The sequence below is a fragment of the Pteronotus mesoamericanus genome, unplaced genomic scaffold, assembly GCF_021234165.1.
Source record: "Pteronotus mesoamericanus isolate MK-2021 breed Mesoamerican mustached bat unplaced genomic scaffold, CSHL_Meso_final contig_90, whole genome shotgun sequence".
In the NCBI taxonomy this organism is placed as follows: Eukaryota; Metazoa; Chordata; class Mammalia; order Chiroptera; family Mormoopidae; genus Pteronotus; species Pteronotus mesoamericanus.
Window position 1 is genome coordinate 10,558,323 of NW_026555277.1, and position 22,452 is coordinate 10,580,774.

The 22,452-nt window shown below is 45.2% G+C and overlaps 1 protein-coding gene across 1 annotated transcript in view; it reads left to right on the forward strand.

Moving 5' to 3' along the window:
* Window positions 1–22,452, forward strand: part of MARCHF4 (membrane associated ring-CH-type finger 4) — an 85,798-nt gene that overhangs the window by 50,006 nt on the left and 13,340 nt on the right. The window contains exon 2 of the mRNA XM_054586171.1: window positions 18,026–18,181. Coding sequence (XP_054442146.1) covers window positions 18,026–18,181 — 156 coding nt within the window. The remainder of the gene's footprint in view (window positions 1–18,025; window positions 18,182–22,452) is intronic.

A 22,452-nucleotide genomic window follows, 5' to 3' on the forward strand; every position in this document is an offset into this window, starting at 1 on the left:
TTTTACTTATTAAAACCTGGCAGAAGATACAACTTCTTGACAAAATTTGCATCTTCAAACTTTGAACCAGAAAAAATTAAATATGGAAAGATTGTAAAGGCCACAAAATAAAACTTTCAATGACAGAAGTTGTAATTAGTGTGCTTTAATGCACATTTTACATGTACACATATTTTACTTATAAAATGATTTAGCCCAATGAAAAATTTCAATAATGTTAAATGAGAAATAGAAAAAAATTGAAAATAGTTTAACTTCTCTATATTAAACAAGATTGATCAAAAATTAAATTGGCTTAATGGAATTCTCTTTGGAAAATGCATTCTCAAGGAGAGTTCATTAAAGCGTATATAATTTCCATTAAAACTTTGCAATTGTAAACACAGAATCAAAATGCCCTTGGGGTCCAAATGGTGCAATCAAAGCAGTCTCTACTGGGTTCATGATGATGAGGACAATGACTATTAAGAAAAATGTTTAGGTGAAAGAAGGGTAGAGTGCCGTTAGGCAGATGTGTTGGAATATCCTGATTAGAAAGGAGAGTGTTTTAGGTATAGAAAATACCAGGTTAAGATGTGTGTGAAGATCTGCCTCTATTCTTTAGGGTTTATACCATGTCATTCCTTTGAGGGGTTCAGGCTAAGGAAAAAGGGATGAGTAGAGGGAGATGGTTGGCAACAACCAGCCCTTGATTCCTTCCACATGATTGGTCCACCTAGGAGGCCTAGCACACTCCCAGCACAAGCTGCTCAGTTTCCACATGGGCCTATGATAACTCCAAGCTGAGAGGTGGTTGGCTACAGATGCATGGAATTGGAGCCTTTAGCCATACTAAGTTTATATGTGTGATGTCTGCCGGCTTGGCTGGGGCAGTGAGGAGCCTACCCGTCCATTCCACTATGGAAGTTGTTAACTTCACTAAACAACTTGGTGAGTTGTTTAGCAGCTCTTAAGCAACCCAGGTTGGCTCTTTTATCCCATATTCCCTTCTTCTCTGCCTCTCCTCCTTTCTTCTTGCTTCTGACATTTTTGTCTGAGGGTTACAGTCAAGGCAAGAAGGGTGATGGGAAAGGGCACTTGGACCATGGACCATGACCACATGAACATTCAGGCAAACCCATAATGTACAACCTTAAACTTACATCTGCCTATTTCCTTTTCTGGTTCCATACGCATACCATTCTTACCCAAACAGGTACATATCACCATATATCCTAATCAACCTCCCATCTTTTGTAGTGCTTTTCACCGTGACTTGCATGCAGCCCTGGCGTCCTGCAGCTTGCAATCTAATATTTATTATTCCCCCAGCAAGCACTACCCGGTTAAAGCCAGTAAGAAGTGCAGTGGGTAGCCTTGCGAAGTAGTGAGCTTCCTGTCACTGAGAAGCGGGCGAATGATTAGGGACAGCACACATGGCATGCTTGCTTGACAAGCTGACTGGTTTCTGTGGAGTCTACAAATGTTTTCCGCACTGTTCTAGAGACTAAGACAGACTTGGCTGGATTTAAAGAATAAAGACAAAAACAACAGAATAAAAACAGAAATAAATGGTATTGACCTTACATCACCTACATATCATAAGTATTCATTTCCTTTGTTGGATGAGGGTGCAGGGACAGATAGAAAGGAGGGGGAAAGGGGCCAGCAATCCTTAAGAGGAACATGCCCTTCCGCTGCAAAGTAGGGCCAAGGGAAGCCATCATTTTTGCCCTTGGTCATTAAACTTCTTCCTCCATGATGGGATCTAGGTATTAACTTTGCCAATCTGGGACCCAGGTATAATAACCTTTTACTCCAAGGTATCATATTCTTAAAAGACATAATTCAGGCCAAAAAAATCTTGTAAGAAAAGAAGCTAGAGATCAGAAAGCTGATTTACATTTATAGTAGAAGACACCTCTTTTCAATCCCTGAGTGCTTATGTCCCCATGTCATGGGACTTCATTCTAGGATCCTATATAGCTGAGAAGCCAAACAAAAGATAAGAAGTTTACTTAGTGAAATGGGACCTGAGGAAGTGAATCGGATTATCTCTAAAAGTAAGGTGGAGCCAGTGATAGAAATCTACCCTTTTGCACTCTAAAGAGCAAATCTTCTCAGTGCTCTCTGTAGCTCTTCTCTGCTGTGTTGCAGAAGCACACCCCTAAATCGTGCTCTCTGGGTGCCTTGCTTCAGGGTTCCGGATGGACAGGGGGCTTCCATGGGCTGGTGATGTCACTTCCAGTAGACCTCTTCATCTGCTTACGGAGTGTGCTCAGTTCCATCATAAAGAGCTCCTGCTTCCACGCCCTTGGCCTAGTTCACCTTCAAATAGTTCCTAAAATTTCATGTTGAGTTGTTTTGCAACTACAGATACAAAAAAGTCCAAAATTTTCAGAGGTTTTTAGAGATTATTTAATCTAATGCCCCACTTAAACAAGGAGAAAACAGAGGTCTTGGGACCTCTCAGGGATAATAGCATTGTCACCTCAGCCTCACCCCTACTCAAATAGCCAATCATGCTTTTTAGTACCTTGGATAGCAGAGGAAGAATAGGATCTGTCTCTGTTGACTATACCAATCTATTAGAGAAGCAGAAAAAGTAGAAAAATCATCTCTTGAAAGGATGAGGTGATTTGTACTTCCTTAAATGGCTGTTCTGTTACTTTCCAAAACATTGGTGGTCCCAGCTGGTAGAAATTAGGCACAGGAGCCTGGGCACTCATGTGTGATCTGCGGATTAGATTTAGAGGGGGAAAGGGCTGTTTTCAGCAATGAGAGGCCTTTCTATCTTCTGAGTGTGTGAACCAATGCCATCTTCCTTGGGCTCTTTTCCTGAAGGTCAAAGACTTCTGCTTTTTTTAAGAGATGAATTTCCCACCATTGCAGAGTAGGTGCTGCTATTGGCCATTATTTTGTTCTGACTATACCAGACAGATGTCTTATCCCTCAGTGAGCTTATTCCAGAAAGGTGTCTTATTTCGCAGTGAGAAAACAGGAGGTAAGAATGGGGAGGGGGTGGTGAGAAGGGAAGTGGAATTGAGTTGCTTTGTTTTTGTTTTAGAAGCTTGTCTTCATATCTTTATAAAGGATAAAATTTCATTTTCAACAGTCTCCTTCAATGCATTTCCCTTTCCCTAACTAAATTTGTGATAAGCATTCAATAAAAATTTGATAATAACCATCAAGCTATATAATAAAAACAAAACTGTTTAGTAGTTATAAGTGATGTTTTATCACTTTAAGTTTTAAAGTATTAATAAAGTTATAAAGTATTAATGAAGTTTTAAGATATTGAAAATTCTGAATTTTATCAAGCTATACTCTCACAAAATAGTTTTCTGAAAGCATTGATTTTGCTTTTATATTTTTTATTTGCTTTGTCTTCTGCCAACAGATATATTTTATCGCTAGGTTGACAGAGCACAATGATCAATGACCAGCCTCAGCCCCCTTCACTAGTACTCATGAAAACACATTATTGTAAGTTGTCTACATCTTATTATGTTTTCCAACCATATTATTACTATTGTCTTCATTTTACTGATAAGGAAACTAAGGCACAAGGAGGTTAAATAACTTGCTCAACAGTCTTTGAAAACCACAACATGCATCATTGTATGTTTATGCTAACAAGCTTAGATTGTCTTATTTTTCATAGTCACATCCATTGCCTTACCCATGCAATCACATGTTATATGTGTGTGCTAGGAATTGCCATGGCAGAACAAGCACACATATTGCCTCAAGAACATATTTCCCCCCAAACATTATCACATTAATTTGAGTGAAAGTATATGAACATTGCTCTGAAACAACAGAACAGAGATACCATGCCATTGCTTCAAACCACACAAATGGACCAATGGATACATACATGTGCATGCACATGCACACACACACTGGGGGGTTGAACTTAAAGTTGGAGACTTCTCCAAGGTAGGGAATACTGGTCTTCTTGGCTATACAAGTTACAGTAAGTACATAGTGCTTTTCTCATAAATGTCAGATAGAGCACAGAGATAAGAAGTCCATAGGCAGAGTGCGCCTGGGCTGTCCTCTCCAGGTGCACTGTGCGAGAGGGCCCTTGACCTTGGCTGATGTCCAGCCCTGGACCTGGGACTAACGGTTTGCACCTGAGAAGGCCTCTGAATGTGGTGGGTCTTTACTGCCTTGTGCCTCCTTAGGGCCTTTCCCTTGGAGCTTCTCTCACCTGCTTCAGGGGAGAGGACCAACCCTTTCATAAACCTCCTGCCATGGTGCTTTCACAGCCAATTAAAATTCTATTCCATTCCCAGCAAGGGAGCTGGCAGCCTTGGATCTCAGCAGCAGGATGAACTGGTTCCAATTAATGTCTCTTCTGGAGCCTGATTAGCTAAGGAGAGGCTAGGATACTCATTGTACCCCCAAGGCCACCTTTAAATTAGGAAATGGAGGTTCCCCATCCTGTTGCCTCTGTTTAGTCATCAGTTCATGCAAATGTGTTAACCGTTGCTACTTCACTCTTGATAGTGGAGCTAAACCAGAGAGCCAAGAGATCACCTCTCAACTGGACAGTCCCAGGAAGAAAGGGAGGAGAAACCCTTCAGTTGCCTTAGTACCCAAATTCCAGATAATTCGAATGAATTAAGGGCTTAGGCACAGGTCAGGCACTGAGAATTAAACAGAAAATGGGCATAATGTTTAGTGTTATGATGTTGAAGCTTTACACATAGAAGATAATGCATGGGAATAATACATTTAAGAAAAAAGAGAAAATCCCAAATGATGGAAAAGGAAAAGAGAGGGAAATTAACACATATGGAATGTTTACTATGTGCCAGACATTTTACATATAGTATAGCAAGGACTCCTACAAAAACTATATTTTTACAGAGGATAAAACCAATAAGGCTCAGAGCTGTTAAGGAAAGTATCCAAGGTCACAGAGCTAATGTGATAGATTGATTACACTAATGGCCCTAGATCTTTATGCTTACCAATAGTCATTTCCTTTTGGTAATTTCTGCTTGCAGTGTCTTGGAGTAGGCTATATAACTTGCTTTGATCAATGGGATATTAGCAAACTATGTAAGCAGAGGCTTGAAATGTGCTTGTGATTAGGGTTTGTCCTTCCTTGCTAGTGGAAACTCTTCCACCATGATGTGAACAAGCCAGAGCAGTCCTACTGGCTGATGAGAGAGATGTGAGCAGAAGGGGACCACCCCATCCTAGATCAGCCAGCCTCTCGCCAACTCACAGATGCATGAGCAAATCCAGCCAAGACAAGTTAACCCAGATCAGCAGAACAATTTGGCCAACTTGTAGAGTTGTGAAACATGATAAATGGTTTATTTTAAGCCACTGATTTTGAGGTTATATATTCAGGAGCATAGTTAGTAGCTAGAACTAACTGGTACTAGTAAATGGCAGAGACAGAAGTTGTCTGATCTCAAGGCCTGTGCATTGTCCACTTGTCATGAAAAGATAGAAAAAGATGGACACTGTAGCAGGAAGACGCAGGTTAGGTTAGGATATATTTTTCAAAACAAAGTTGCCCAGCCGCACAAGGGTATTACTGGGCTTATTACCCCCAGTAATGTATTATGAATGTATTACCATATTTAGGTATTTTAAAGGGCAGTGGTGGGCAATTATCCAGGTGAAGGTGGTTAATGTGGGGCCTTTTGCCCTAGGTGTTTTAGCCATGTAGTTTGCCATCTCAGAGACTGGGCTATGCTGAGACTCTTGATAAATATATTCTGAATCATCTATATCATTCATGAGTTCTCTGGAGCAGAAAAAGCCCCCACAGCACCCAGACTAAGCTTCTGCAGCCTCCAGCTGGCTGGGTGCCTCCTGATTCTCTTTCATGGCTGAAACTCTTTCCCAAGAATGTCTGGGTGGCATTGCTGCCAATCTTCAACCTAACTCTGCGCCAGTCCCACAGCCACCTCCTGCTCCTTCCCTACAGTGGAAAGAAAGGTAAAAAGGAGCAGATGGCCTGCATTTGCTGAGCCTCCCCTCTCAGGGTCACAGCTGTGATGCTACCAACAGTTGTCCGTGAGATTGTGAAGAAAGGACAAGACCTTGAATATGGGGCAACAGCAGTAGGTACTGACATACTATAATGATACAGATGGAAACTGGGGTCCTCTTTCTGAAGACCATTTGCTGACAGGTATCAACAGCCTTAAAAATGTCCATGCCCTTTGAATTAGTAATTCCATTCATGGGCTGTCTTTAAAGATATAATCATGGCTCTGACCCATGAAGTCATGGATCACCATAAGAAATTTTGATGATATAATGTAAATGGGAAAATACAAGTTAATAACAGGCTGTATGTTTCTGATTTAGGGAAAATTTTATGTGTGAGGGGACCATCATTATGAGGAAAATTTTGATTTATAATACATCTCTCTATATTTTTAAGATGTGGCCTTTTCTTCTCCCACCTCTGGACATGTAGATTCTTGGCTATCTGGACATAGCAGAAAAACTCACCTCAAAAACCTAAGAGATTGGTGAAGATCTAGAAATAAGTGATTGAAATAATGCATGACATGAGAATGGAATCTAAAAATAGGACTTTTTAGTGCAGAGAGATGACTGCTGAAGGGAAGATGAATAAGTTTTTAAAAAATCATGAGGTATAAGTGGAGAGAGAACATGGTCTTGGGTTGCCAAATCCCAGAAAACCATTGAAAATAGCATCTTGATTGCTTACTTAACCTCCTTGTTAAAGAAAAGGAAGTAATATTTTACATACCAGCCACTAATGAAGTGAAATGCAGACCTAAAAACCATGGCAAAAGCCGAGAATCCGAATGTGTTGAAGAAAGCATGTCTTTGTGTGTGCATGTCTCCTGGGCAGGCACCTCCTTGAGTGTTCAGCACCAGGCTGAGTGCCCAGCCAAGGCCGCTGAATGGCTCCTAAGTGAAGGAGACTGTGGACTATAGTCTCAGTCTTCTGGAGGGAAACACTGCTGGTCCATATATATATGGACCCTCCAACTCTTGAGTCCACAGACTTGGGCTATTCTATGAGCTTTAGCCTTGTCCTGCATTGGTTCCCATGGATGGATCTGAAAGAGAATACTGGAAGGCACTGGGAAGCATGGGAGGCCCTGGGGTCCCCTTTCCTGGCGTCATCTCTGTACAGGAGCATCCTGTCTGACCAGAGGATGAGAATAGAGAGGAGGGCCTTTGAAGACTCTCTTTCTCAGCCCCAGAAGTAAGGGGTATAAAATTGTTCCAAACAAAAAGTAAAACTACCAAGATGACAGAAGCTACAACCACTCTTAGCAGAAGCTTGGAGTCAACAGACTGGAGTCTATTCACATGCCATAGTAATTCAAATTCTCTTTAGCACGCTTACTCCTGACAGGGAACTGGAGCCAAGACTTCAGGAATAGTACTCTTCCTTGAGAGGTGTGAAAAGAACTGGGCTGAGTTTTCAGCCGGCTTGGGATTGGGTCTCACCAGGTGAGAGGCATCAGTCCCATAGGGATGTGGGGCAGACTCTTTGAAGCTCTGAACCCAGCATGGGAGGGGTCTGTAAGTTTTTCCTGTTTCACTGTTGCCCCACTGCAGCACCCTAAGAAAGGCCACTGTCCTCCCTGGGCTTCAGGTTTTTTCCATTTAAATGGATTATAATCTGAATGAAGCTCATCATAAGAAGAAATGCAAGTCCCCTATAGAGAAAATTGAACACTATTTCCATGTTTGCTGCAATCTCTTTATAAAGCAGGCAGAGGAAATTAATAGGGCGAAGATCTCTTTTTTCCTCTCTTTCTTCCCTTTCCTCACTACGCTCTTACTGACAAAGATCATTTTAGCCTCCTCGCCCTGGTTTTTTTTTTTTTTTTTTTTTTTGTCTCCTCCATTCTGGTACTTCCAAGGGCATCACAAAGCCCTCCCGCGGTGCCATGAACACACAAGTTCCAAGCCTTGCCTGAAAGGGGGAGGAGGGAAGAGAAGCGATGGCTATAAACACTCAAAGCTTAATCCCTTTTTGTTTACATCATCATAGGAGCTAGAATCACATGCCTGTGGGAGAAGAAGGCTTGGGGAGGGCAGTTCCTAAGAGACAGCAAGGCAGCCAAGTGGATGGTAGCTGGGGTATCTCTTTTATCCTTTTCTCCCCCTGAAATAACAGGGCAGAGAGCAGCACCTGGAGACTCCTGGCATTCATCACACTGTTATTACCTGCACTCAGTACCCAGGTGGCTAGGAGCATACTGCAGAGACCCCTGGTTCGCAGTGGGAGAGGGCAGCAGCCTCTGCCCACCTCCTCTTGTTAGGATGTGAAGAGATTCAGTCAGGTTAGGTGGGCACTTGGGAGACCATAAACAATGACCTACAGTGAGCACTCACTATGTGTTAGGCAGAGTTTGAAGTACTTCTCATTGTGGATTATCTCCATTGTGGATTATTCTCATTGTGGATTATCTCCATTGTGGATTATCTCGTTGAATCCCCATGAGACCCTGGAAGTATCTTTGGTCCCACTTTGCCTCTGAGCAAACTTGCTGAGGTCACATAGATACTCAATGGCTGAGCAAGGATTCAAAGCAGCCAGTCTGGGTCCACTGGCCCCAGTAACCATGCTGTACTGCCTCGTGCATGTCAAGTGCTTAGAGCAATATCTGGCCCTCAGCATGTGCTCAATAGGTATGAGCTAGTAGGAGAGGCAGCCACAGCAGCTTTTGCACATCAGTACAGATGCAGCTGCGACGGCACTGCGGCTCCTGGTGGGTAACTTGCACAAGCCCCTCACTGACTAAGAGGAGGAACCAGGATTTGAACCCACCAGTCAGAGTGCATACAGGGCATAGTATGTGCTCAATAAATTCTAGCTATTTGGCACTTATTTTTATCTGTATATACAAGAGTCTTAAAGTGATATAAGAGACAGAAGGCTTGCTAAGGAGTGTCTGGTCCAGAGATTCACAAAATGAGGCTTAGCCAACCGTACCCCAGGAGAGGAAGAGGGAGTCTACATGGAATCAGAATCTCTAGAGTAGCTTCCTGGATAATTCTTATGTACACTGAGTTCTGTGTACATAACCCAGGGAATCAAGGCTTAGGAGCTTAAACCCAAGGTCACCAACCAGGGAGTGGCAGAGCTGGAACTGACACCCAGCAAAGACCTGCTTTTTTGCTTTGTAGGTCAGCCATATATCAGGTTCTCAGTGTCTAGGGCTGGGATTCGAAACATTTGTGACATGTAACATGTCATCATAGCTTGTTTATACTTGTAATATCTGCTGTATCCCTTACACGCACTGAATGATACATTAATTACAGTGACTGTAAACTAATTTTTGCATAATTTCACCACAGCCCCTTCAAATAACACGAAAATTTTGCACACCTGTAGCTGGGCACTGCTCTGCCAGTGCAAAGGGACTGGTGGGTGGCGGCTGACCCCAGGGGCAAATTGAGTATTTGCCCCTTAACTTGCCACTGACTTAGGTGCTTGGCTCGGCTGGACTTGTAGGAAAGAGAGAGGACACAGTGACCTGGAATCTCAGGAATTTCAGCCTGGTGGCCTGGAACCTTGGCAGCAGGCCCAGCCTGCTGTTCTATGCAAATAGCCCAATTCTGGCCAGTCAAGCTTTAGAGAAATTAGGTTTTTCGATTGAGTCAGGCCGAGGTCTGAGGGCAGATTAGCCTTTAATTTTAGCTGTTCGGTAACAATGATGAAGGTAGTGATGGGTGATGCAGAAAGACAAATGGACAGTATATTGCACATTTAGGTCTTTAATAATACAGATATGATTATGAATATACACATAAAATACGGCCTTTCTTTCCACCATTCCTTGAATAGTGTGGTTAGTTTATTATACAGATCGTGCTTGACTTTATGGAATTGGATATTATTTAAATTCAATTATTGTGAGGTTAACTTCTTTCTAGTACCAGCTGAGTAAATTTAGAGGTAGTTAGAGGGAATAGGTACATTTGTCTCATACCAGTTAAATTATAGGGAGAAAAACACTACTGTAATGAAATAATTGTCATGAAAATGAGAAAACATGGTTTGGAGAGTTTGGTTTGGGTTTCTGTGTGTGTTTTCTTTGTCTTTTTTTTTTTTTTTTTTTGTATTCTTTTTTTTGATCTGATGAACAGGAAGGCTAGAAATTTTTCCACGAAGAGGGAGGCGGATTATAGGTGTATGTCTGTGTGTCTGTGTGTGTTAAGGAAGCTGGTGGTATGAGAGTAAAACCAGAAATACTTCTTAGCTAATTGGACTTCGTATAGACAACTACAGCTCATTAAGGCCTTAGAATTTCTTTTCTACTTAGTAATAGAGTTCTTTCCCTGAAAATAAAAGTGTCTGTGGCAATTCTTATTTCCTTCTGCCAGTGTCGATACACTGTTAGTTTCCCGGAGCCAAGGACTGGTCTTGGTGCCGTTGGGAGGGGCGGTATGAGGCCTGGGCGGAGCCTGGCGGGCCGGGCCGGAAGTGGGCTGGTAAATGTGGATGGAGCCAGAGGGAAAGCTTGGTCTGAAAAGGCTCTGGGCAGAAAACAGAGCTGCCCCTATGCAGAGAGCTGAGAAAGGCTTGTCTTTGTGTAATTAAGAATAGATCTCACAAGACCGTTGAAGGAAATCTGGCAAATCAACCTGCCTCCCATAGATAAGAGGGAACTTGCTTTACCATCCTTCAGAGAGGCAGGAGTCACACTCTCTCCCATTTGTCTTCGTATCACAACCTTTGCTAGTAAGTGAGTCTTCATGATAGGTCATTTTTCTTGATCCTAGTATCAGTATATGTTGACCTCATACTGGTCTGTGGAATCAAAAAATCATTGTCTGGTGTCCTGCAGGAAGAAGACCCTTGGAATCTTGTAGGTTTCCTTCAATCCACCGGGCCCATGTGTGCTCCCCTTCTGCCTCCTCCCTCCTCAGCCCTCCACCATCATCAAATCAGATTACAGCTACACAAATAGTTGGTCAACATCATGGACCAGTTTGGTTGTACCCATAAAGTTGGGAGAAAGCGTTATTGATAGTCCTTACTGTTAGTTGGTCTCCCAAATATATGAAGTCCAAGGAGTGATACGCAAAGTTCTTTACTTTTCCTATCAAGTCAACTATCCATCCTCTAAGTCCAGAGACTGCCTAGGATGAACATTGGGGATCTCTGCTTTTCTTTGGCATCTCTCCTTATTCTTCTCTACAATCCCAGTGAACTTTTTCTACTCTCTACTCCACCCCAATACACACAGGTTCTGGGTCCTCCCTGGAGGGGACCTTCTGATTTTAAGGTTCTCTGAGTCTTCACAGTGGATCATCTATAGGTATCAGTAAACTACCTTATTAATCTAAACTGCGACTAAGAAAACTTGAATGTATTACTATGCTTACAAAAGTCTCTGTCTCTTAATTTTTACTTAACAAATGTCTCCTCCTCATCAAGGACAGGGTGTGAGAAGGGAGTGGAGGTGAACTTAAACCTCATCTTGTTCCCCACCACAACCACCACCGCCACATCAATTAGTACCCAACAAACACTGCTTGGAACTGGGTTCACAGGAGAAGGAAAAAGGGGCAAAGGATTTCTGCCTTTGTGTTTATATGTTAATAGGGGAGCCAGCAAGACCATTCATTTATCAGAACTGAAAAGGTAAGGATCTGATAGACAAGGCTGCGGTGGGTGACAGAGATGCTGTGTGTACAGGCAGTCTGATGGACAGAAGTGATTTCAGAGCCTTACTCTGCCTTTCTCTTGTACAAGAACAACCTCTCTGAGTGGTTGTCTGCATGTGTAAAGCAGGAGAAACACTTATTGGCCTCATTTAATTACAGTGGTAGTAAAGGGTAGAATGTCTATGGCAATATTATTAAAACTGTGAAATGCTTATAACATTAGGATTATTAATAAGAAGATAATGTTATATAGAGCAGGAAGGAAGGAAAGGAGGGTATTGATCAATGTTTGAAGTAGGTGAGAAGGTGGGCTTAGAGACAAGAGGATCTGCCTTAACCCATATTATAACCCCTTACATATGAACCAGCATTTACTGAGAGCTTCCTGTGTACCAGGCATGGTGCTAAATATATTCTCTTACTGAAATATTGTCTCCAATTTCACAGACGAGCCATTTCATTGTAATAGAAAGGACCGCCAGTGCTGCCAGCGCCATTCTTCATTTTTCTATTCTGATTACTCAGTCTCTCCTAGATGACTATTTTATGCCAAATTTCAGATGTCTAATACCTCCTCCCTCACATTCACTTCCAACTCATAACCATGCTTCCTATTTCCCCTGGAAAAAAAGAAGAAATCAAAAGAAACTCACCATATCTGTGTTTAGTCCTCAGCTCTCAACCAACTTGACCCATCATCAACACTATCTGACAGGGCAGATCATTCCCTCTTTATTGATAAACTTTGTCTTCTTTGGCTTTTACAACATTGTGTTCTCTTCTCATCTCACTGGCCTTCCCTGTTGGCCTTTTCTACTGGTTCTGTCCCATCTTCCAAACTCTGACATCTTGGCCTCCTCCAGGGAATGACCCTGGTACCTCACCTCTTTCCTACCTACACTCAGTGCTTGGGTGATTTCAGCCAAGCTCATGACCTTAAATGCCATCTATAGGCCAATGACTCTCAAATATGTATCTTAGCTTGGACCTCTCCCCCAGACTCCAGACTAATATAAATTGCATTTCCTATTTCATGTCTCCACTTAAACTTTAATGAACATCTCAAAGTTGGCATGTCCACAGCTGAGCTTCCAATCTACCCTCCAAAACCTGCCCTTCCCTCAGTCTTCCCCATCCTAGTTGAAGGCAACTCTCTCTCCTTCTCTTGGCTCAGGTAAAAATCAGCAGCACTCTTGACTTTTCTTCTCCCATTCACCATATCCAATCCATCTGTAAATTCTAATATCTGTATCTTAGAAACATATTCAGAAACTGACCATTTCTCAGATCTTCCACTGCTACCATGCTGGTCTAAAACACCATCGTTGCTTGCCTGGGCCTGAATTACTGCAGCAGCAGCCTTCTGTCTGCCTGTTCAGCCCTTACTTCCCTCTCGTCTATTTTCAGTACAGCAGCCAGAGCGATCCCATCAAATGTGGTGAGATCAAATCACGTCCTCTGCTGAAAATACTCTCATCACTTCCCATCTCATTCACAGTAAATAACCCACAGGCCTCGCCTGATTACTGTCATTTTTAATCCCCAGTACATCTCTGACCTTATCTCCTACTTCTCTTGCCCTCATTCACACTACTGCAGACACCCTAGCCACTTTGGCATCCTTAGGACGTGCCAAGCATGCTTCTGCCCCCGGGGCCTTTGCACTCTGTGTTCCCTTGGCCTGAGATGCTCTGTCCCCAGACACCTGCATGGCTTGCTTCCTTACCTTTCTCAGGTCTTCACTCAGATGTCCCTATTTGGTGAAGCCTTCCATAGCCACTGTATTTAGAATTTCAACTCGCCACCTCCCTGATATTCTGCTTCCCTTTTCCCTGCTTATTTTTCTCTATAGAGCATGATAGCATCTTAGGTACTTGAAATTTTCTTATATTTCTTATTGTCTGTTTCTCCCTACTAGAGAATTTTGGTTAGTTTCATTCACTCCCGTATTTCTGACACCCAGAAGAGAACATAGAACATACTAGATCAATATTTAATGAATAAAAGAATGATTGAATGAGGTCCAGAAAGGTTAAGCAACTTGCTCAGCGTCACACATATTATAAGGGCCCAAATACACCCAATTCTGTTGGAGATTAGAGCCCAAACTCTTACCCACCACACTAGTCTCAAAAAAGGAAGAGGCCTCTGAACTACTCCCTAAGGCTGGTGTTTCTTTCATCTCCTTTGTTTTGATGTCCCCGAACTGCACCCTGCAGAGGGCTGGGCTGCCTTTGCTTGGCTAGACTGGATTTGTTTCTTTCTGCTTCATGGCAGGGATACCTGGTGCCTGTGTGTGTGGGTGGAAGGGGAAGTCTTTGGTTTACCCGCCACTGCCATGGCAGCCGCGTAACCTAAGTACTCCAGAAACAAGTCCTTTCAGATTGAGAGGGGGAAAAAATGAAGCAAGCCCAAAACAAATGGAAAGAAATCTGGGAATGGAGAAGCTGCCTCTTGCTGTGTCCCTGGCAGCAAGGAGAACCCGTACTGTTCTCTTCCCACCATTCAGCTCAGCCACGGCCAAGGGCAGTGGCTCACCTTGTCCCACCTCCTGCCTCTAGCATGACTCTACTTAACCCATCCAAGGGCTCTCTCTGTTCTGTTCAGCATCCTCAGGGATGGGGTCCCCAAACACTCTCAGTGACTTCATAATTACACAGAGGGTGGTCCTGGGTCAGGAGTCAGAAGATCCGTGTCCTCCTGGCCCCATACCCATCTCAGAAGGAGAGACTCTTAAACACTTACTTAATTTCAGCCTCTCTCTGGGGCTCAGTTGACCCTTGACTTAAGACCCGGCTCCCTTCCTTAACTATTTTTTTTTAAATTCTCAACGAAGGATATGTTTATTGGTTTGAGAGAGGGAGAGAGAGAGAGGAAGGGAGTGAGAGAGAGAGGAAGAGACATCAATGCGAGAGAGAAACATTGATCAGTTGCTTCCCATACATGCCCCAATCAGGGATCGAACTCGCAACCTAGGTATGTGCCATGACCAAGGATCGAATCCGTGAACTTTTGATATATAGGACAAGGCTCCAACCAACTGAGCCACCCAGTTAGGGCAATCTCTTCCTTAGCCATTTGATAGTAGGAGAATCAAGTGGAACTGAAGTAGGAAAAACAAACAACAACTATGAAATTAAAATGCTTATGGAAATGCAAGTTAGAATTGTAATACTTTCACAAGAGGACTTACCTGTGCCAGGCATTGTGTCCAGCATTTTGTGTGCATGATCTCAGTCAATCCTTACAACCACCCTTGAGAAGGTAAGAATTGTCCAAAATGGAAAGATGAAGAAATGCAGCCTCAGAGAGGTTAAGAAACTTGCCCAAGCTTGCACAGCCAGTAAGAGGTGAAGCATTTGATCCTAAGGAGTCTGTCTCCAAACACCAAGCTCTTCCCTTCTACCCCACACAGTGTCCTGTGGGACCCTGGGGATTAGGGAAGAACTGTTGTTTTTCTTGCCCGAATCATTCTTAGGTCAGCCTCTGGGTCCCAAAGCTCCAAGCAGATCATCAAGGAAGTGCATGGTGCCCTTCGTGTTTAATAAGCCCGTTTGATCTGTGGAGTTTGATGAGCTCCATGGACAAGATCATAATAATCCTCCCAGCCCATAGGCACAGGCCTCTGGAGCTGGGCCAGAGGGGCTGGCCCTGTCCCATCCCCTGGGGCCCATTCTCTCTGTGTGCCCCATTCTATGGGGTACTCAGGAGCAGCCCAGATCTCAGAGGAAACAATGAGAAAATAATTACCAAACGGTGAGAGATGACATGGGAGAGGAAACGTATCCTGGTGGAGGGGCTGGAGGTGAGCCAGGGAGGGGGTGGGATCTGGGAAGGAGAAACAAAGAAGACACCCAGAGGCACAGATGTGGGAGGGACACCAGGGACCAGGATGCAGAAGAGGAATGAGTAGAGCAGTGTGTTGAGAAGCTCAGAGTCTGATGTCAGAAAGACCTGGCTTTACATTCTGGCCATGCCACTGGCTGGCTAAGTAACCTTGACTTGGTCATGGAACCTCTTCCTCTTTGATAGAGGTCCCTTTTATGTTGAGAGATGTTTACCACCTCAGCTTCCATGTTCCACCGCTTTAGCCTTTAACAGAGTTTCCCACAAAGGACATTGTTAAGTTGAGCCTGAACCTGTCCAGCTGCTGGCTGATTTCCACTTCTGCTCTTGAAGAAGAGTAGATCTGACTAGTTGAAGATGGTGAAATGTCCAGGTTAAATCCTCTTAGAGCCTTAAACACACCAAAAAAAGACTTTGACTCTTCTCCCAATATACATAAAAATATACTAAACCATAAAATATAAAACTTGCATGAATGCCAAGGTGAAAATAACTTCTTGGCAGATTATTTTTTTCTAAAGTTCTGGATTGCTTCCTTCATCAAAGTTAACTTTTTCTAACAATTGTGATGCCCCTGCTTTCTACTCTTTGTGGTGCCTGAGAAGTCTCTATTACGCCTTTTCAGTAGTCCAGTCCTAAGGGAAAGAGTTGGGGACCAGGAGCTCCAAGGGGAGCAGCACACCTTTGACCTCTTGGCCGCACAGCCAAGCACTGGGTCCAGGCCATTCCCCCATTCTTAGATAAGTATGAGGCTGGGTGTGGGGTCCCCCATCCAGAGCCATGACAGAAAGTTCAGGTCTAGTTATCAGTTGGGACCCAGCTATTCCTGCTCTGTCTCATGGCTGCTGCTTGGGAAGCAGAGTGCAGCCTTCACTGTCACTTGGCACCCTTGCCAGGGACCAGGAGTAATGTCTCTTACCTGATCGGCAATTTGACATGGCTGCTTAACAACCCGATTAATCAAACCCAGCTCATCCTGTTAGAATAAATGAGCCTAGGAAATGCTGCCATGAATAATGAGGGCTTTGCTTCTCCCCCAGCACCTCTCCCCACATGTACCTCTCCTCACACCCCCCTCCTGTTTCTTTCCCAGAGATACACAGCAGCTACTCCATACCAAGGGCTCTTAGGCTTTCATGGGAGCTGCAAGTGCCCAGTCCTGTGGGCATCTCCTGCCTTCTCTACTCCTCTTCCAGGTGCCACAGCTGCCCACCTGGAGCCAGAGATGGCCGAGTCCTAGAGGAACCTGACCTCTTGTTCACCAAACAGGCATGCATACATTCTGCTGTCAAAGTTGGGTAGGGTGTCTGCTTCAGGCACCATACTAGGTGCTAAGGATGCAGAGATGAGTACAATATTGTCCCTGTGAGGGATTACAATGTTGTGACCAAGAGACCAATGGGAAAATACGTAACAGAGGTGTGGGAAGGGCCTGGAGCCACAGTGAAGGTGGCCTGTCTATACTGGAAAAGCGGAGTGTGTAGTTTGCCTCCCTGCTTCCAATTCCCTCAGACTGATCATCCCAGCTACTCCCAGCAAAGCCTGAGGCTGCCCAGAGGGACCTGGCCAGCCCAACCTCCTAGGTCCCATGGATTCAGGCCCACCCCCACCTGCCATGCTTTTGTCACTCTGACACCTGAGAGAAGAGGCTTCACAGAGGGCACCTGGGTCTCTATGAGCTGCTGGTTTGTAGGAGAATGCAAAGGCTCAAGGCCAGAGAACCAAACTCGGGCAAAATGTCCTTCACTATATATTTTTTAAACTGTACTAGCTGTTAATATTTGAGTATTAGAGATTTTACATTAAAAATTGCCCCATAGCCCTGGACAATGTGACTCAGTTGGTTGCAGTGTCGTTCTGTAACCAAAGGGCTGTGGGTTTCACTCCCAGTCAGGGCACTTACGTAGGTTGCAGGTTTGATCCCTGGTCTGGGCTCAGGGGAGCTTCAGTCTGGGTGGGTACTAGAGGCGACCAGTCAATGTCTCTCTCTTACATTGATGTTTCTCTCTCTCCCTTCCTCTCTCTCTAAAAGCAATGAAAAAATGCCCTTGGGTGAAGATAAAATATAATTGCCACATAGATTCCCATGTCTACAGCTGGCTGGAGCTGAGTGGTTGTCCCTTTAACTTGAGTCTGGACCTTCCAATCTGTCCCATTCCTCACCCGCTAATTTCTGTCACTTGTGTTACCTATCTAACCCTGAGAGCATTTGAACTTGAGACCCCTGGCTGAGCCTTTAGAAAGAAGCTAGCTGAGGCTGACACCCCTTTGGATGGCCGAACGCTTCCACAGACATTGATTCACTCATTTTCACAGAAACCCTAGGCCATGGGCAGCACCAGCTGGGACCCGCAGCTTAGTTAGTCGAACTCCCTGAAGTTGTCTGGATTCCACGGTGGGGAGACTGGAGTCTCCTCTGTGAGGTCCGGTGCCTTCCAACAAAGCCTGTGACCTCGTTTGAGTGGCATGGTCTGGCCTACTCCAGCCTACAGCCTGCCTGACCGCCTGCCGGCCAGACTCTGGGCCTCACTACCCTGTGCCTTTCTCCCTGCAGGGGGAGCTACTGAGTCCATGCCGCTGCGACGGCTCGGTCAAGTGTACCCACCAGCCTTGCCTCATCAAGTGGATCAGCGAGCGGGGCTGCTGGAGCTGTGAGCTGTGCTACTACAAGTACCACGTCATCGCCATAAGCACAAAGAATCCTCTGCAGGTACAACCGGGGGTTGCGCGCTGGCTGGGGCTGCTAGGGTATTGGGGCCAGGGGCTTCCTGCACCCTCGGCTTTCCTGCTGGAGGACCATTTCACCTTAGAATCAGGGCAGTTTGGAGAAAAGGAATGAGACAGGTTAGGTGGGCAAGACCACAGATGGCATTTGGGCAAGAGGAATTGAAATAACTTTTACGGTTTTTTTTCCTCTTAAGATTCAGCAAAAAGAGGAGAAAGGAATAAGGCAAAGAGAAAGAAATAGATATAGAAGGAAAGGAGTGTGGAGAGTCAGATGGAAGAGAGAATAAGAGGGTGATGCATGGATAGATGGAAAGAAGCAGAAAGGAAAGGACAGGAAAAGAAAAAGAAAGAAAAGAGGGAGGGAGGAAAAGAAAAGAAGAAAGAAAGGAAGGAAGGCAGACCAGAGGGCAGAAGAGAGCAGGTTGGAGAAAAGACAGAGGGTGGAAGGAGTGAGGAGAAAGACTGAGATAAAGCTGAGGGCGGGAAAAGAAGAAGCAAGATGAGAGGAGACTCAATGGCACTGCCCACACTTCAATGTGCATCCAGTTCACCTGGAATCTTGTCAAAATGCAGACGTGATTCAGGAGTCTGAGGCAGGGCCTGAGATTCTGCATTTCTGATAAGCTATCGGGTGACAGGAGGCAGCGGGGTGTGATGCAGATGCTGCTGGTTCACGCATCACCCTTCTTGTGACAAGGGACTGGAGAGGAGACAGGAGAGGAGACAGGAGAGGGAGGCAGAGGAAAAGAGAAGAATGGGCCCCGGGGAAGAAGGGAAAGTTGGAGAGGCTACTGTGAACGGCGAGGGCGGGGAGAGCCAGGGCTGGGGGCGGGGTCTGCCAAGCAGATTCAGACAGGGCTGGACCTGTAAGAGCTGAGAGGTCCCCTGCCTCCTGCCCCCTACCCTGCCCCAAACATCCAACATCCCAGAAGAGCCAGCCAGCCCTGTACCACCTTGTAAATCCTCCAACTCAAACAGCTCGCCCTTTGAGGCACCTGCATATAGAGCACTTGGCTCTTGAAAATACCTCCACGTGTGCATAGTCAGCCAGTTAAGCTGTCGCATAGCCTATTAGCCATCAGACTAGTGAGGATGGGGGCCTGAAGAGTCTGCATAGTTGTTTCACTCCTCCTCCCTGCAGGAGAGGGGAGCCGATCCTGCAAGCCCAGGAGGGCCGGTGGTTTGGTGGTGGTGGTGGGGTCAGGGTCTCTGCATGAGGGGTGGGTCAGAGGGAAACGTGGAGCTGCAACGACTAGGGAGTTTTATTGCAGACACTATGCAGTTTTACATGGGCACTGCATGCCGCTCGACCCACGCCAAGGCACCTTAACCCTCCTCATGGTGTACCAAGGGGTCAGAACAAGAGGCCCTCGCCCTGTGCCAGTTCCGTCTTTAGCCATTCATTTCCAATCTTACAGTGTCTTAAAATAGCAGTGTCGTGAGACAGCCGATTCCACACCCTGGGTGCATTAACTCTCCCCTTCCTTTTCCACTGATTCAAGCCTTGGAGAAGGGTCAGAGTCCAAACCTACAAGTCTACCTCCAAGTGCCCCCTTGGCTCACAAACAGGCACTGGAATCTGTCTTGTAAAATGAAAACCCATTTAGGGATAAGTCTTTCCTGGGGGAAGTGTGTGTGGGGGGAAGATTTTTCTAATCTCATAAGTACAGTAAGCAAATGGCAGTATTGACAAAATTGATCTATTAATTTATTGTTAGGTTACTACTGTGATTCTGTTACTTTTGGAAATGCAACGATGTGTGCTCAGTAAATGCCATTTCACTTTTCCAGATAGCACCAGAAAAAGGAAATAGTTTGGACTAGCAGCAGTGTTGTGTGGTTATGGCCCAAACTGTCCCAGTTGTGTGTCCTGGGCTCCTTGGGCCCAGCCATGTGAGAGAGAGCTCAGTGGGGCAACTTCGGCTCCCACAGCCCAGCCTGGCCACCTGCAGTTCAGGATGGAGCAGGCAGGCCCCACTGCAAGTGAGCGGAGCAATAGGTGGAGGGCTCCCTCTGCTCAGTGTGGGGAGGTTTCTTCCAGGCTCCATACAAAGCTGTGAGAAACAACGGTCATAACAGCCTGCTCTCCCACTGACTCTCTGCAAGCTCTGGTTCCAGCAGGAGAGCCACTGAGAAAGGAAGAGTTTCAGGGTGGCCCTGTGCTTTCAAGACTTTGTGGCTGTTTCTGCTACACCTGAACTGTAATCATATTAATATTTAGTTGGTGCTTGCTGGGGTCTAGCCACAAATACTGTCCTAAGTATTTGTATGCATCATCTCATTTAACATTGAAAACAACCCAGTACAGTGGGTACTGTTATTAGTCCCAATTTACAGATGAGACAGTGGAGGTGCAGAGGGGTCAGCAATTTGCTCAGGGTTACCCTGATGGAGCCGGGTTGCACCCAAGGGGTCTAACTCCTGAGTCTGACCCTTAACCTTTAATCTATAGTGCAGAGCACTGAGTTTGCTGAGCATAGTTACCTTTAGAAAGACCCCACCTCCACATGCGTGACTGTATTTTTGCTGAGACATAATGAAGAATGGAAACTATGGCAGCCCACACCCTTCAAAGCATTGATTAGGGAGTTATTTCATTTAACCCTCATAATACTCTATGAAGTGAGACTAATTATTTCCACTCTTACAAAAGGGAACCTTGAGAGTCTTTATGGTGTATGGACTTCTCCTAGGTCATGCTGGGGCAGAGCTCAGCTAGAACTGGGTCGCCAGGCCCCATGCTCAGTGCTCCTCATGGTCTTCCTGCTTGGTCTGTGCATTCACTGCGGGGCAGTTCGATCCCATGTTCAGGATCTGCCCTGGAGCGAAGCGCTGAGTGTCTGGTGGCAGCAGAGCTTGGAACCTCTGGAGCCCTTCTCCCCTTCCCAGCCTCTGTTTGAGATGCCAGAGTCCCTCGCTCTCTGCTTTCTCCTTGCACCTCTGCTGCTGACACCTTTTGTGGGGCCTCCCATGAGACAGACAGGAGGAGGGCCTTGGCAGTGGTACCCTCACCCTCTCCTCCTTCATCGTGCTTCCGATTGTAGTCAAGGGCCCTGTTTAGTTTCCATAGGTGGCTTGGGAGCCAGTGAAAGGGACTTTAGGAATTAAAGGGGACCTTTCTCTGCCTCTGGATTTAGGATTTTTGAAGCCAGGAGCAGGAGATACTGAAGGTTATTGATGACTTAATGGTAGAAACAAAAAGCCCAGTCAGGAACCCTCTTCACAGACAGTGGGGCAGGCTCTGTAAAAGGCATTTGTTGTGTGTGAGCAAAGTCTGTAGGATCAGTCCATCTTCTGGAAAAATCCCTTGTTATGTGTAACCCTAGGCTGGGGGAAGGAGTGGAAAATTTAAAGACCCAATTACCTATAATGGGATGCTATCTGTATAATTAAATGTAAAGGCTGATGTCCTACATCTAGACTAGCAAGTGGAATGTTTTCCAATGGTTACAGTTCCCTATGGGCCATCGGGCAGTCCGGGCTGGAGCCAGAATCAGCGCTCCCATCCCAGCCATTTAACACGTAGTGACAGCTCACTGTTGGCAGATGGAAGGTTCTCGGCCTTTCCTCTAGTACAGGCGGAAATGCTTTCGGGGGTGTTTTCAGCAAGAGGCTACACAAATTCCTACAATCAGGAGATCCTCTTTCCCTCCACCTTCCCCAATTTTCTCTTTTTAAAACTGTTCAACTTCCCTGCTTAGAATTGTTCAAAAGCATCATATTTACTCAGCACAAAGTCAAAAATTTGTGCATACTCTTCAAGATTCCACATGGTCTTTCCTTCTTATATTTCCAGCTGTCTCACCCCACAGTCTCTTTGATCTCTCTGCTCCACTCACTCTGGCCTTCCTCCAGGTTTTCATACTCACAGGGCCTTTGCTCATGTGCTTCCCTCTGCCAGGAGCATGCACCGCTCCTCCCTTTCCCAGTCAACTCCTGCTCAACTCTTGTGGGAAGCATCACTACTGGGAAGTCAAGTCCCCATTTCATAGACCTTCACAGTGTCATCTACCTCCCTTTCTTTCTCCTGATAAATTACATTTGTAAGTAATTATGTGGTTGTTTGTGTTTTCTAGATTGTAAGCTCCATAAGGGCAGAAATCTTGTATGTTTTTGCTTACTACTTTGTCTCCAGCACCTAGCAGAGTGGCTGGCACATGGAGAACACTCAGTACATATTTGTTGAGTGACAGCTGGACTAAATCCCAAACACTCAACTCCAGGCTCATTTAGGCTCCTGCTCCCTAGAACAGC